The sequence below is a fragment of the Panthera uncia genome, assembly GCF_023721935.1.
Source record: "Panthera uncia isolate 11264 chromosome A1 unlocalized genomic scaffold, Puncia_PCG_1.0 HiC_scaffold_17, whole genome shotgun sequence".
Classification (NCBI taxonomy): Eukaryota; Metazoa; Chordata; class Mammalia; order Carnivora; family Felidae; genus Panthera; species Panthera uncia.
In genome coordinates this window covers 121,840,505-121,856,228 of record NW_026057577.1, presented here as the reverse complement: position 1 = coordinate 121,856,228, position 15,724 = coordinate 121,840,505, and the positions used below count along the sequence as shown (strand labels likewise).

The following is a 15,724-nucleotide window of genomic DNA, read 5'->3' as shown; positions in this document are numbered from 1 at the left end:
ACTAAAGAAGCTTAAATTACCAACATCTGACAAAATAAAATTCTTAAAGTCCTTATTTATTCTTGGTAATTTCAATAAATATTGAATGATTATTTTAGAATTTATCTAAAATGTCTTTAGACTCCTGAGCAAATGCGTCTTCTTCAGTACCATCTACCATGGAGATATTTGTGAGTATCTGCTGGGATCAGGGCCACCTTATATACTGGGCACATGTGGCCACCTTATACAGGATACACAGGTTTAAAAAAACCAAGGAATGTACTGTGAAACGTCCACAATGTTACATGTGAAAAAACACACAAGGGTAAGTCAAATGTGACTAAAAAGCAGTTAAAGTTTCACTAAACTTCTATAGAGAATATACCGATAAAGAAATAAAACAAGATGCTGATTTGGTTTGGGAAGAGAAGGAAGGATCATGTTCCGGGACTTGAAAATATTGAATTAAAAAGTACAGAATAGTAGAGAAAGGTGAAACAGTTTCCATCATGAAACGTCTTTAAACAAAACTGCCTTAAAAAATGATCTTCCCCTAAAACAGTATTTGCTCGAAGATACAATTTCTAGTAAGGAGTCACAGGGTATGAAATAATAGGAAACCAACTAGTAAGAAAACAAGAGGACTTATGATACCTGGAATATGTCATTGATGTCTACTGGAAGAGCAAGACCGATATAGTCATCTGAACTACCGTATGTTGCACTGGACACCATGGATCTCACTGACGAGGATCGCTGCAGGGTATTTTGATTAATAGGACTCAGTAAGTCTTCTTTATCTAATGACGCATAACTTAAAGCTTTCATGAACCTACAAAATCGTAAAACAAAAATCCACTTGCATTAGTTTCTTGATTTGTAATATTAATCAGATACAATTTATATGAAATTATAATTTATTTTTGTAACTTCATAAAAGATAAGTAGCTAGTCAAGTACTAAACAGTGCCATCGTTTATTAAGAGCATAAAAACACTTGAAATTATTTAGCTGTTACAAAATGACATACAAAAGATCATCAGTAATGAGACCGTTAGGAAAAACAACTGCTATGGCCTCCCAGGTAAAAGTGTCAAGGTGGGCAATTAGAACTTTCAATATCTAGAAGCAAAACAAAACAAAACAAAACAAATCTTAGAAGTCACAGGTATGATCCAAGGGTTATCTTCACAATCCTTTCAAACTACAAACTTTGCTATAAGTTAACTAAGGGCATGTCTATTAACTCCATTTAACATTATTTTTATGAAAAATAAGAATAAACACTTATTGTGTGGCAACAAGATTTATGTAACACAGAAGACAGACACAAAACAGCAATAATGTTATCATTTGTAAACATTACAAGATAGTCTTATTTGAAGCACTGATACTTCCTCAAAGCACGCCTTACTAGTGATGCCATAATAAATATGGTATGCTGATATTTCCCTAATATCATGCATCTTTCTCATACAGATTTCTTATTCATGCAACATCCATGCTAAAATATTTAGTAGGGGCCTGCTTTGTTTATACAAGGCACTACACTAGGCTCCAGAGTTAATGTACACTGGCATTCGGAAACCCAAGTCATTTAAAATTTAATAATGTAGCCTGATATTTAGAAAAATTATTTTATAATGCATACAAAATAAATCCTTCATAAATAGTAGCTATTAAGATTATCATAATAAAAACCACTAATTTCTAATGTCCGCTTAAAAACCACTCATAGTTGAAACTGACAAATTTCATAACATAGGTCAGCGGTTTTTAAATTGTATTGTTAAACCTCTCGTACTCTATAAAACTCTTAAAGGAGTACTGCAGATAAAGGAAGGAATTATTGGATCACTTGCCCTCCCAATCCCTATCTCAACTAAGTAGATCCACTTTAATCTATTATCCATATTGGGTTTCCACAGAAATGCTTTTGTGAAGAAAGAGTTTCTCTACCTAAAACGCAACACTTGAAAAGCTTAAAGCCACTGATCTAGTCCAAATTCCATTAGATAAGGCAACTGAGGCCTAGATATTCCAAAATTCATGAACTTTACTACATAGATTCACAACAGTGAGCAACTGAAGTCTGCCTGGTTTCGTTCTGGATTGAGGAAGTTTGCAAAGCTGCTGAATTCTAGGCAGATGAGACATTATAGCATAATTTATGAAACCTTGTTCCTTGTTCAAGCTCATTCACTCAGTGCCAGGATTAGAATTTAGGATTAAGGATTCCTAATCGAGTGTTTGTTGTATCATGTCCCAAGGAGACATCTCAGTGAGATATGATTTTTTAAGACTGTTGGATTCGTGCCATCCATTATATCACAGGTATCTACAAGCCTGCTTTTTTAATTTTATGAGAAAAAAAACAAAAAACAAAAAACAAAGAATAATAATCCTTCTCAGCCTGGCTTCCAAACTGTTATTTTAAAGTAACCTTGTAGTTATCTTCCATCATTTTCATTTTCTCTGAACGAACTCAATAAAGGAAAGGGGTAGGAACACAATTTTACCCCCATGGAACCTGGTACATAGCAAGTACTCAATACAATTTGAAGAACAAATGAAAGATTTGATGAACGTGAAGTTTCGTTATGCTGTCATGCCTTCGTACAAGCTGTTCCTGGCTCTCCTGTTTTTTTCTTGTTTTTACTTATTTCCCTCCCAAGAAATTAAAACACCTAATCATCCTTTATAACACCAATAACTTCACATTTTACTCCAGGAGTAAAATTCCCAAACCACCTTCTCCTGGTCTAATAGAGAATACAGGAAATAAGATTCTAAGAATCCAGACTGGTTAGGAAATAAATGATCTGGGGTAGCTGTCTTTTTCTGGTCTATTCTTATGAATATTTAAGCAGTACAACTTTCTAATCTGTGCTTTCAACAATTCGGATAGAAATGCCTGCTTCAATGACACATAATGAACAGGATGCTTCAGAGTTAATGGTGCTTCGGTTACTGCACTGAGCTGTGAGATGGTGCAACTCTTACTGCTTACTTTGTTGTGCTATGTTTACTGCCCCTGCTTGCTGTGCTGGTCTTTGAGTTTTCAAATACTTTATTGTAATATAAAAGTTTCCTCCTTTGCTATCAATTTTATCAATTGTCCTTTCCTGTTAAGAGTGTTCTACCAGTCAGAAGCTTTTCATTTTTGCTTCCATAGGCCTGAAAACCTGATATCCCTGCTTGTTAGAATAAGTATCAACACACTCTGAATTTGGGTCAGAGGTACCTTATCTCTTTTGAATAAAATTCATGAACCTCACTGCATAGATTTAGACTAGTAAGCTATTAAGAGATTTTCCTGTGTTTGCTCTGATTGATGAGGTTGCTAAAGCCAGGTGAGTTCCTGGTAGATGAGACATTACTGCATAATTTATAAAATTCTATCAAATGAAATACAATTTATTACTGCTGCAAAGGAACCCCTTCTACTAAATGCATTGGCATCACTGAAACAAAACTGCTTAATAATATCTTAATGTTCTGAAGAATTTGGCTGTATAAGAGCCAAATGGGTTACGTAAGGAAGTAACTACCCATGATGATGATGATGATAGGTGTCAGGCACTATTCTCAGCACTTGACAAATACTAATCCATTTAAATGAATGTAAATTAATAACCGAAAACTAAGAAAGTTTTTCGAAGTAACTGGCCCAACAACAACAAAGAATGGGTACAAAAATCTTTGCCAACAGTCAAATTTAACATTGCCTATCTTTTAAAGGTAAAATCAAAGTTGTTTATTTTGATCAACTTGATCTAATCTTTAGACATGGCACAGAAACTCCCTACATGTTCTTGAGTGTAGGCAAACTACTACTGCTGAATCCTCAGAGCCAAGGAATTCATTTAATGTTCATTAGGTTCCTACCAAATAATCACAGCTACTTAAGACAAAATGAAAAGAATTTCACTGAAATCTGTCGTTACTTAAAAAAATAATAGTAAGGTCAACTTCTGGAGCCTTAAATTGACCTACCTGAAAAGGTTGTTTGTTATTGTAGGTCTTAAGCTCCTGATTCCCCCGACATGCTTCTTTTTAAAATCGATCCTTGCAGAAGCGAGAAATAAAAAAAAGCTTGTGACTTGTGTGTCCTTGAAAAGCATGTATGTTTATTTTCAGGGCCTAATAGAATTTCTTTTCCCCCCTCGCAGCTGCAAGAATCCATTTCAAATCATATCGGGTAACTAGGAGCTTACAGCCTACCATAGTAAACAATTCTAATAGGTCGGTTCTGAGGCTGATGTAGATGTAAAACCTGGCTAATGCTTTCCATTTAAGCCTGTTAAAATGCAACCGTTATTGTTCATTTTTAAGTGCATATCTGCTCACCTGCTTGGTGTTAACCTGGATTCAAAGCTGTTGGCCTTCATGGTGATGGTATCAGTAAATAGCACATCTTTTGCTGGAGATGCCAAAGCTTCAGAGTGAGATAAGGATGGATGCATTCTTTGCTGCTGTAATCTTTTCAGTGTAGCGTAGCCAAAGGCGTCTCTAGAACTTGTGTAACTAAAGTTACAATCTGCTAGACTTTTAATTGTAGCAATAGAGGGTGCTTTAAGGGACTGTGCTCTTCTAGGAAGCGTATGAGAAGAACCTGGAGGCACCAGGGACACTGAGTTTGATTTGGAGAGAGATAGATGGTTAGACTGTGGCGTCAGATAGTGGCTTGTCTTAACAGTTTTAGTACTTACCACAGTACTCATACTTCCACAGTCTGTGTCCACAGTCGTAGCATCCACACCTACGGTCTCTCGTGAAGGACTGGAGCTCATTGAACTTATTCCACTTGTTGTAGTGTCTGTATTAAAGCTTTGGCTACGTATCTTCATATGTGAGCTTGTTGAACTTTCTACAACTAATCTCTCTCGGCTTGTGTTTTCTCTGTGATTCTCTGTACCAAGACTCTTGGTGAACTTTAAGTCATTCTCTCCAATGCTTGGAGTACTACCAGCATCTTCAATGTGCTTATTCCCAACGAATGAAGTTTCTAATTGCAATGTTTTCTGTACTGTGGACATGGGTGTGAAATCATCACTATGGTTAAAGTCGACACTGGGCTCCGTAAGTGTTCTGATCCGCCTGTTGTTTGTCTTATTTTCAGATGACAGTTTCCCTCCTTTTGGATCACTGCTACTACGATGTTTTTTATTAGGCAAAGTAAGCGAATTTAAGATACGATTCTTCACAAGTTTACTAGAAGCAAAGAAAGGGAAGGAATTTTTATCCTTTATAGGTCCAGGCCGATCATAAAATGCTGGCTCTGTGTCTTCACTGATGTCAAGAAAAAATGTACTAGTAGAGCTGCTGCCAAACCGGTCGTCCTCCATTATGAACATACCTATGATCAAAGGATTGTCAATAAAAGCACAGAAAAAACAACAAACAAGATCATAGTAGCTGTTAGTGATGTATTTCCAGAATTTTTTGTTTAACAGTCATCTGGGGAAAAGATGTCAAAAATAAAGGGTTAAACTGCTGAGAAGCCACATAAGAACTTCTTGAGACCAAGTGTCTGAACTTGACTGAGATGTGAAATTATGTCATTATGAGGATCTTCGGTTATTTCCAAAGAAAAATCACAGGATTCATTATGGCACAGTTTACATGAAGTGTATTCTTGTTTGGCTGTTTATTTTTTTAATGTTTATTTATTTGAGAGACAGAGAGGGGGAGAGGGGGAAAAAGAGAGAGACAGTGTGCACATGCATGCACACACAAGCACTGGAGGGGCAGAGAGACAGGGAGAGAGACAACCCCAAGCAGGCTGAGCTGACTGTGCAGAGCCCAACACAGGGCTCAATCTCATGAACCTATGAGATCATGACCTGAGCCTAAAGAGTCAGACATTTAACCTACTGAGCCACCCAGTTACTGCCGATTGTTTGTTTTAATGGCAGTGAATTTCTAAAATCTCCAAATATTCAGGATAAAATTAAGAGAAAAGAAGGAGGGGCCCCTGGGTGGCTCAGTCGGTTAAGCGTTTGAGTTTGGCTCAGGTCATGATCTCACAGTTTGTGGGATGGAGCCCCATGTCGGGCTCTGCACTGACAGCACAGAGCCTGCTTGGGATTCTCTCTCTTCCTCTCTCTCTGCCCTTCCCTGCTTGCGTGCACGCACTCTCTCTCTCTCTCTCTCTCAAAATAAATAAACATTAAAAAATAAAAAAGAAGATTTGACCGTGGACGTTCACTCAGTTGGTATAGATTCCTGTTAGTTTATTCTTCAAATTACAATAGAAATGAATTCCTAGTCTTAAAATATACTTCCAAGGAACCAAGTCACAGCATTTTATTTTTTTATTTAAGTCACAGTACTTAAAAAAAAAAAAATTTTTTTAATGTTTGTTTATTTTTGAGAGACAGAGACAGAGCATGAGCAGGGGAAGGGCAGAGAGAGAGGGAGACACAGAATCCGGAGCAGGCTCCAGGCTCTGAGCTGTCAGCACAGAGCCTGACGCGGGGCTTAAACCCACAAACCGTGAGATCACGCATGACCTTAGCTGAAATCGGGACACTTAATCTGACTGAGCCACCCAGGCACCCCTAAGTCACAGCATTTTAAATTCATGTTTAAACCAATTAGGTTTACTGTTTTCTTTTAGGCACTAAGGGACTCATCTAAATTCAGTGTCTAATTCTAGTAAAAGACTCAATCTGGGTGTCTAATGACATCTATGACATTTTATCCTATTTTTATTTTTAACTTTTTGTTGAGTAATTATAAACTACTTCAAATATATTTTGAAAGAAAGCAAAAAGAAACCCTAAATAAATTTGCATATTATATTTCCATATTTTGTTGATTCTAAGATGCACATTTTTCACACTTAATACCTCTAAAATCAGACTGCATCTTGCAATCAGTGGTATGTCCTAGCTTAAAAGGCAGCATTTTTTTTTTCTTTTTTTTTTAGTGGTATACTAAAATACTGGTGCGTCTTATAATTCATAGAATCTTAAGACCTGGTGAACCGTGGTTTGACAAATGTTGCATTATTTTCTTAAAAAGAACGTCTTAAATTTTGTATGCCTAACAGCATTTAGCACAGGGATTAAAACCACATACTGTTTTTTCTTTGATTTTGACACTCTATCTTTTAATAATTTCACTATTTAGTTTAAAATATATCTCCTCTCTCAAAAATGAACATGTGAATATAATATCTCTTAACAGATACATGCTGGTTCAATAATCTCTAGATCTGAAAAATGAGTGAACAAAGCATGTAAACAAAGAAGGTAAGTGAATAAATAATTTACTTGTTAGATTTTAGAATAAGCAAAAACGAGAATGGTTCTTCTGGCACACAGCTTATTTCTTTAACTCTGTAAGTAGGATTTTCCAAAAGCTATTTAGAAGGCAAAGAGAGAGAACAATGTAGGCTGGTGGCTATCCTCTCTGTTGTGAGAAGAGAATATATTCTCCAAGACCCCATTAGTGCCAAATTATCTTAGAAAAAAGTAAATCAGGAATATAACAAATACATTTAAATTGTGACATTACAGATGCAAATGTTAATTTTAGCTACCTTCATGTAAGCTTGTCAACAATACTCACTTGATGGTGCAGATTCGCTTTCACTATTATGTCTAGAGCTGGTTGACTCAGAGTTCAAACTCAGAGTGCTCGGGATAGATGAGAGTTCATTACAGAGTTGTTCTACATCATCTGGAACCACTGGCCACAGATGTTTGCGACTGTGCCTTACAGAATCCCAGTTGTGACATTTCAGAATATCACAGCCTTGTTTGGTTTTGGCTATGAGGCCAAGCACATATACACAGGTCCTGTATGTAAAAGATGTAGTAATGAACTGTTTATATTTCCAAACTGAGATTTCTTAAAGCAACCAAAAAATATTAGTTTGCTATATGTACATTTGAATTTTTTTTTAAGTCATTAAAAATTGTGGAAAAAATGTATTTAGATGAGTTAGGAGTAACTTAGAAGCAGTAAATGACATGAAAACCTTTCTTTTTTTTTTTAATGTTTATTTATTTTTGAGAGAGAGACAGAGAGAGTGTGAGCATGAGCGGGGGAGGAGCAGAGAGAGAGGGAGACACACGATCATAAGCAGCCTCCAGGCTCTGAGCTGTCAGCACAGAGCCTGACATGGAGCTAGAACCCACCAACCGTGAGATCATGACCTGAGCTGAAGTCAGACGCTCAACCAACTGAGCCACCCAGGAGCCCCCTAAAACCTTTCTAATATAGATCGTAATTTCAGTGAAGTAATTTGAAAGAACGTAATGTAATCTTAGGAAAAAATGACATATTCTAGCTTTTCTGGGATCAATCTAGAACATTTGGGCTATTGAACTACTGCAATATTTGAACATATGCTACACTGTCACTGTTTATTTGCCAGTTACTAAACTTCAACATTATAATAATAAAAACGGAATTATAACATTAAGCAAGGAGGAGCTCCTTAAGATGTTTAAGTTAGTGCATTTAAAAATCTTTTTTTGTGTAAAAAATTTTTTTAAGTTTATTTATTTATTTATTTTGAAAGAGAGTGCACGTAGGGAAGAGGTGGGGGAGGTGGGGTGTGGAGTGAGCCTGACGTGGGGCTCAAACTCATGAACCACGAGATCATGACCTGAGCCAAAGTCAGACGCTTAACTGAGCCGCCCAGGCACCCCAAAATCTTTTTTTTGTTTGTTTATTTATTTATTTTAACGTTTATTTTTGAGACAGAGAGAGACAGAGCATGAATGGGGGAGGGTCAGAGAGAGGGAGACACAGAATCTGAAACGGGCTCCAGGCTCTGAGCTGTCAGCACAGAGCCTGACGCGGGGCTCGAACTCACGGACCGCGAGATCATGATCTGAGCCGAAGTCGGCCGCTTAACCAACTGAGCCACCCAGGCGCCCCTTTTTTTGTTTTAAAGTAAACTCTACTCCCGATGTGGGGCTCAAACTCATCACCCTGAGACCAAAAGTCACATGCTCTACTGACTGAGCCAGCCAGGTGCCTCCCCCACACTTTTTTTGTTTTTACCTTATATCATTAAGACTTTCAGTAAATTAACAGTTCTAATGGGCTAAATCATAAAATAGTCTTCCCTCACAGCCATTTGTTAACAATAACATATATATACAATAGAAAGATTTATGAGTGAAATAACATACCCTCTGACTGAAAGAACCTCACACTGCTTTGCAAGTTTTAGTATATCTGGAATCACATTTTCTTCCTGTAGCAAATTGAGACCCCAATTTGACGAGCCAATATTTCCCTGAAAGAAAAGAAGTCACTTATATCAAATCGATTTAGAAGAGTAACTCTTTCAAGAAATTTGGAAAGCTACTAAAAACAAAAATTAACCCCATCTTGGAGAAAAAATGTGAAAAAAAACCTCAAATAAGGAACTTCAGAAATCAGTGTTCCATTTATCTCAGCAAAAAAACTAATAGTTTAATCATCTATCTTCCAGCCTAAAAATATTTAAAATGGGCAGAAACAATCTGGGTTTTAGAACATTAATCTGAGAACAAGTTCCAAATCAAATGATTTTTTTTATTATTATTAATGGGAAAATTAGAAATATCTTAAAATGATGAAGATCTTATAGAAGTGTTTATTACAAACCAAGGCCCAAAGAGATGATTTCAGTTTTTTAATTTCTTCCCACTTATCCAAATCTGGCGTACGAACATTATGACAGAGTTCAGTAATAATATTCTGGAGAAAGAAAGAAAAAAACATAGGAGTAACAATATGTTTTTAATGTATTTTCTTACTGCATCTTAAAACCTATCATTTAAGGTTTGTATTTAGTAACTTTTGTGTATTTAAAATTCTAAAATAATTTTATGCAAAATTTCTTAAGCAGCATTAGTACAGGGGCTCTGAGTTCATATTCTAAATTAAAAACACTAATATAAAGATATGTGCCCCAGAAGTCTTCATAGACTTAATATAAAAATAGGACACTACAGAGTATATTTATGCAAAATTTTTGCTCCTGAGATGAACACAAATACAAAAATGAACATAAACTGCTAGATTACTATTGTTCAGAAGACACACAGGCAAATACTTATATATCTATTTCTAAAATAAGTAAAAGGTTACATTTATTGAAAACACCTAGTAGCAAGACATATTCACAGCCATAAATTTGGTGCGCTAAGCATGAAAGAATAACTGCTTGACTAATCCGGTTACATTTCATGAAGTACAGGGGAACAGGGAAGTACAGACAGGAACTGATACTTCCAGTCTGCTGCTCACCAAAGATAACTAAATCTGTATCAGGCTCAGTTTAACTTCCCAACAAGAATGACAAAATTCACTTTTTCAGTATGTTTTTGCTGAAGAGAAACTTCCCCAACTGTAAAGGACGAAGAACCTCAGACTTTCAGTGGGTTACTTACTCTATGTAACCAATTAGCTATGCAAAAGGTAACACCTACCTCCGGGAAAGGAAAGGCATGCAAGGCAGTAATGTCTAAGGATTACAAACACAGAATGCCTACATCAGTTATAAGACAGATGGCTTTTAAAGCAATTATGCCACTAACTTTAAGGCTTTTGAAAAGTTTTTGCAAAGACACTACTTCAGCAATATTAAGATTTTTTCCTACCACTGTAGCTATTTCAAATGATTAAATTATGTTTTTACCTGTACTTCCAACAAATGACAGCCTGTTTTGTGGTGTACCAGTTGTCCATACAGGTGTACAGGCAGGTAGACATGAGGACGCTGTAATCTAGTATAACAAAGAATATTGATATGCCCATCGGCTCACTTACAATATGCTAATTAAAACAAGAACTACTAATAAAGTACTAGATACTTTAACCAAGCACTACTTTAAAGTACTAATACTTTATTAGTACTACTACTAAAGCACTAGATAAAGATATAATTTCTCAGCATACAAAAAAATATGAAGGTGGAGGAGCATGAGGATTTCTCTAGAAAATTAAGTTTAGCTGGCCTCAAACTAACAGACTAGGGTAAGAGCATGAAGGGTATACGAATTAGATCAGTAAGGTATTCAGCATATTAAGAGTGACACTGGAATTTTTCAGCCATCAATGCCATGCTGTAAGATTTTTTTATGTCAGTGCAGGAAGTAAAATTTCCAAGTACTCAGAACACTTTAAACAATAGAGAGTTATTACAAATTGGCTTTAATTTTTTTTTTTTTTTTTTTTTGAGGACCAGCAATAAATTATTCCATGAAGTAGTCTGTACCTTTGGTTACTTCGACGAACATAGTTATCACCATCAACTGGCTTTCGGTAAGTAGTAAGTGCTTCATTAAGTTGTTCTTCAATCAAGTCAACATATTTTGAATTATATTCCTAGAAGATATTGTTTTAGTTGTATATAGTATCATAACAACATTCACTACATTCATATGTTAGGTACCTAGCAAATCTTGGAAGCATAAATATGAGAAAAATGAACACCTGTTCAGGAAATTTAAGAAATTTTAAAAAGGGTAAAACCAAGTATTACGAATGCAAATGTTCTACCATACCCCAAAGCTTTCTGCTTATACTTTTTTTTTTTCAGTCTATTTATTTTGAGAGAGAGAGAGAGTGAGTGAGTAAGCAGGGGAAGGGAGAGAGATGGAGCGAGAGGATCCCAACCAGCCTCCATACTGGCAGCTCAGAGCCCAAATGGGGCTCAATCTCACGATGCTGAGATCATGACCTGAGCTGAAATCAAGAGTTGGATGCTTAACTGACTGAGCCACCCAGGTGCCCTCTGCTTATACTTTTATCCCCATCTGCAATGAATATTTTAGAGTCCATATAAGTTAATAATTTTGTTTTTTATCTTAATTTAAATTACTTTCCCCATTAAATATGAATAAACAAAAAACTAGCCTCTTAATATTAAACCCTGAAGGTATTCACTAGAAATTTAAAAAGGGAAATTAAACCATTAATTTAGGGCCTTTTGGTAAAACATATCCCTTTCCCCACTGATTTAAATCAAGTCAAATGTATAAATTTTTCCAACTAAAACTTGGAAAACTTCTAGTTAACTTCTTTAAACTGAGGGTCAGTCACTTGCATCTTTATTTCAAGAGATCACTTTAAACTGGTTAGAAGGAATGGGTAGGACCTCTCTGGAAGGCAATTTGGCAGTATGTATCGCAAATTTTAATTCACATACTTTTGACTCAACAACTATACTTTCAGAAATGTATCTTAAAGGGGCACCTCGGTGGCTCACGTCATGATCTCACGGTTCATGAGACTGAACCCTGTGTAGGGCTCTGTGCTGATACCGTGGAGACTACTTGGGATTCTCTCTCTCCACCCCCCTTCGTCCTCCCCCCACCCCATGCACGTGTACTCTCACTCAAAATAAATTAATAAAAAAAAGTGTATCCTATAGATAATACTTGTACAAGTATGCAAAGATATATGCAAAAATATCCAACAAACACTGTTTACAAAACAAAAAACATTGGAAACAATGTCAATACAGGAGTGGTTATCAAGGTGCATTCACAGAAAGCACTATGGAGCCATTAAAAAGAATGAGCTAGGGGCGCCTGGATGGCTCAGGTGGTTAAGTGTCTAACCTCAGCTCAGGTCATGATCTCATGGCTCGTGAGTTCAAGCCCTGGGTTGAGCTCTGTGCTGATGGCTTGAAGCCTGGAGCCTGCTTCAGATTCTGTCTCCCTCTTTCTCTCTCTCTCTCAAATATAAATAAACATTAAAAAAAAAAAATGAGCTCGATTTACATGTGTGGCTCTGAAAAGATGGCAGATATACTGCTAAGGGAAAACTTAAATAGCTTTATCTATACTTGTAAATAGCATTCATTTGTATTTTTAATTTAACAATTTTAAGGTTTATTTATTTATTTTGAGACAGAGACAGTGCAAGTAGGGGAACGGCAGAGAGAGAGAGAGAGAGAGAGAGAGAGAGAGAGAGAGAGAGAAAGGTAGGTAGGTAGGAAGGTAGGAAGAAGCCCAAGCAGGCTCCGCACTGTCAGTGCAAAGCCTGACATAGGGCTCAAACCCACAAAACTGTGAGATCGTGACCTAAACTGAAACCAAGAGTCAGAAACTTAACCAGCTGAATCACCCAGGCACCATTCATTTGTATTTTTTCAATAAAGAATATGTACTTATAAATGTACAGAACATCTCTGAATGCACACAAACTGTTGACAGATATTACCTTCAGAAATGACAGAATAAGGGCACAGGGAGATATTTTTCATTCAAAACCATTTTAGACAACTTGAATTTGGTGAGTTACTACCTTCTCTCTCTACTTAGAGCCTCTAAAAACTTTGTTTTTATGTTTTTCCCTAGGTTCCATATTTATTTTGTAAGAGTAATACAAGGTTTTGATTAGACCATACCATTAGAGAACACCATCATTATTATTACTGCTACTATTACCACTATACTATTATCATGCTCCCCTGTATATATGAAAATCTCAGTGCAAAAAAGTCTACTTAAGGCAGCTATTCTGAGCTTTATGCAGGAGTAGTTATATTCATGTGGTTAATCCTTTGACCAGGGCACTCACTTGGAAAACACTAGCAAAGGTCAGGGGTATGGTTTATAGCTGTGAAACGCACTGAATTTCTGATGTGGGTCATCTTGAGGATTCTGTCCAAAAGGACCTATCTGGAGGGCAAGAAAACCCCAATTGAGGGGTGGACCTGTGCTCTCTCTCCCTCCCTCCCTCCCTCCCTCTCTCTCTCTCTCTCAAAAATAAACATTAAAAAAAATTAAACTGAATGAATTTTTAATATTATACTGTCCTGGATGTTTGATGACTTTGAAAAAGAGACAGACTTAGTTCATGTTGGCATGCCATAAGCTACTGGGAGGAAACCAAAAATAGTGGAAAAGAGTATGGGTTTGGAATCAAAAAGTATCACTGCTCTGCTATTTTCATGCTCTGTGACCTGGGATAAACTACTCCTCTGGGATAAAATTTACTCTTCTTAGCCTCCAAATTTTCATTCACAAAACAGAAATAATAAAATATATTTCACAGGGTTGCTGTGATTAAAGCAAGGATTAAAGGAGGTAATACCTGAAAAGCACTAAGCTCAATGGTAGGCAATCAGTAAGTTGGTTTTCTTCTCTTTCTCTTTCTCTAATTAATTTGAGAGGACTATGTTGTCTTTATTTTTACATCACCCATTTACTGCCTAATGAACTGTAATTGCAATTCAGGATGTGTTTGTAATTTTCTAATGAAAATGTTCTAGCGAAATTCACCAATGACCTAACTGTCAAATTCAACAGCCTATTTTCTACTATTCATCTTATGCAACCTCTTTAACAAATATGTATCACCGGCCTCTCCTTCCTGGAGCATCCGTTAGTGACAACATTCTCTATGACAATTTTCTCAGTGTCTTTGTCCTTCTATTCCCCTCATTAAAACAGAGTGTTCGCTAGGGAGCAATTTCCACTTTTCTTTCTTTTTTTATTCTTTACATTTTCCCTGGTGATCTCACTCATTTCAGATTTCAGAAGACTCCCAAATTGTCATCCTCAGCACATATCTGAGTTCTTGATCCCCAATTCCAAACATTTTCTGGATACCATAACTTGGTCATCCCACAGAGCAATACCAATTCAACATATTCAAAATTCATTATCCTCACCCTGCAAGCCACTTCTGTAATCACAATCTCTTAATGGTGATCCACTGCATGCTCAGTCATTGAAATCAGAAACTTTTAAGAGTCAGATGGACTCTTTATTCATTATATACAATCAGTCAACAAATCCTACCCATCTTATTTCAAAAATGCTCAGAAAATATACCCTGCCTATCCAATCTCAGCACTACTGCAGTTCACATTCTTACCAATTCTCGCTTCTAAACTGGTCTCAATATTTCTAGGCTTTACCTTTGATGATCAAACTTCTGCCTCTACCCTGCGACCTGTCATGTTTCTAAAGCACAGGTCCGATTATGATTAGTCTTTAAACACCTATAATAATCCCCCCACTTCCAATAAAACTGAAATACCTTAATATGACATAATGTGGTTCGTAAGACCTATAATCTAGTTCTAATTTACCATTCCAGCCTCATCTTGCCAGTCCACACTTATCCTAGCCCCAATTACACTGGAATACAGATAGCTTTCTTCATAAATCTGAAGTGTCTATAATCTATATAGATCTATTCTGCTCCCTCAGCCTAGAATACCCTTCTTCCTACTCATCTACCTACCTCCTCCTCAAGACCATTCCAAATATCATATGCTTTCCTGAGCCCACCCAACATTGCTTTCACTAATGCTAATCCCTAAGGCAGAATCATTTGTGTTTCCTTATACACTGCACATGCCTTTGTGATTGCATTTATATTTTACACCTACTATTTGAAAGTACCGTACCAGATACGCTAAGCAACTTTCTAATACTGTAATTTGTATAATAAGGTGACCGATTTTACTATGGTAATTTGTTTAAATAACTTCTATTTATGAACTAAAACTATCATATCTTACCTCAATTCTCCAATTCATCAATTACTAACGACTTCATGCCTAAAATATGTTTTATAATTATAGTTTTTTAAATGAGAGCTTCTTGTGAAATATGGTTCAATATAGACAATGTAAATGATTGACATGATGAAAAATCTAAAAATTATTTACATTTGGATTGATTACCCATGGGATTCTAAGATGCTTTGACAATTTATAATGCTTCAAACAAAACAACCACAGTGACAACCAACTAAAGAAAAGCTA

The 15,724-nt window shown here is 36.3% G+C and overlaps 1 protein-coding gene across 7 annotated transcripts in view; it reads right to left on the bottom strand.

Annotated features, from left to right (window-relative positions):
• RICTOR (RPTOR independent companion of MTOR complex 2) overlaps nucleotides 1–15,724 on the bottom strand; it is a 122,241-nt gene that overhangs the window by 13,854 nt on the left and 92,663 nt on the right. For 5 of the 7 annotated variants that reach the window (XM_049648735.1, XM_049648737.1, XM_049648740.1 and 2 more), the window contains 8 exons: nucleotides 11,213–11,322; nucleotides 10,634–10,721; nucleotides 9,598–9,690; nucleotides 9,138–9,244; nucleotides 7,561–7,790; nucleotides 4,333–5,341; nucleotides 3,979–4,050; nucleotides 637–814 (listed from right to left, as the gene is read on the bottom strand). In XM_049648735.1, coding sequence (XP_049504692.1) covers nucleotides 637–814; nucleotides 3,979–4,050; nucleotides 4,333–5,341; nucleotides 7,561–7,790; nucleotides 9,138–9,244; nucleotides 9,598–9,690; nucleotides 10,634–10,721; nucleotides 11,213–11,322 — 1,887 coding nt within the window. The remainder of the gene's footprint in view (nucleotides 1–636; nucleotides 815–3,978; nucleotides 4,051–4,332; nucleotides 5,342–7,560; nucleotides 7,791–9,137; nucleotides 9,245–9,597; nucleotides 9,691–10,633; nucleotides 10,722–11,212; nucleotides 11,323–15,724) is intronic. The other 2 variants (XM_049648736.1, XM_049648741.1) reach the window with 1 other exon arrangement.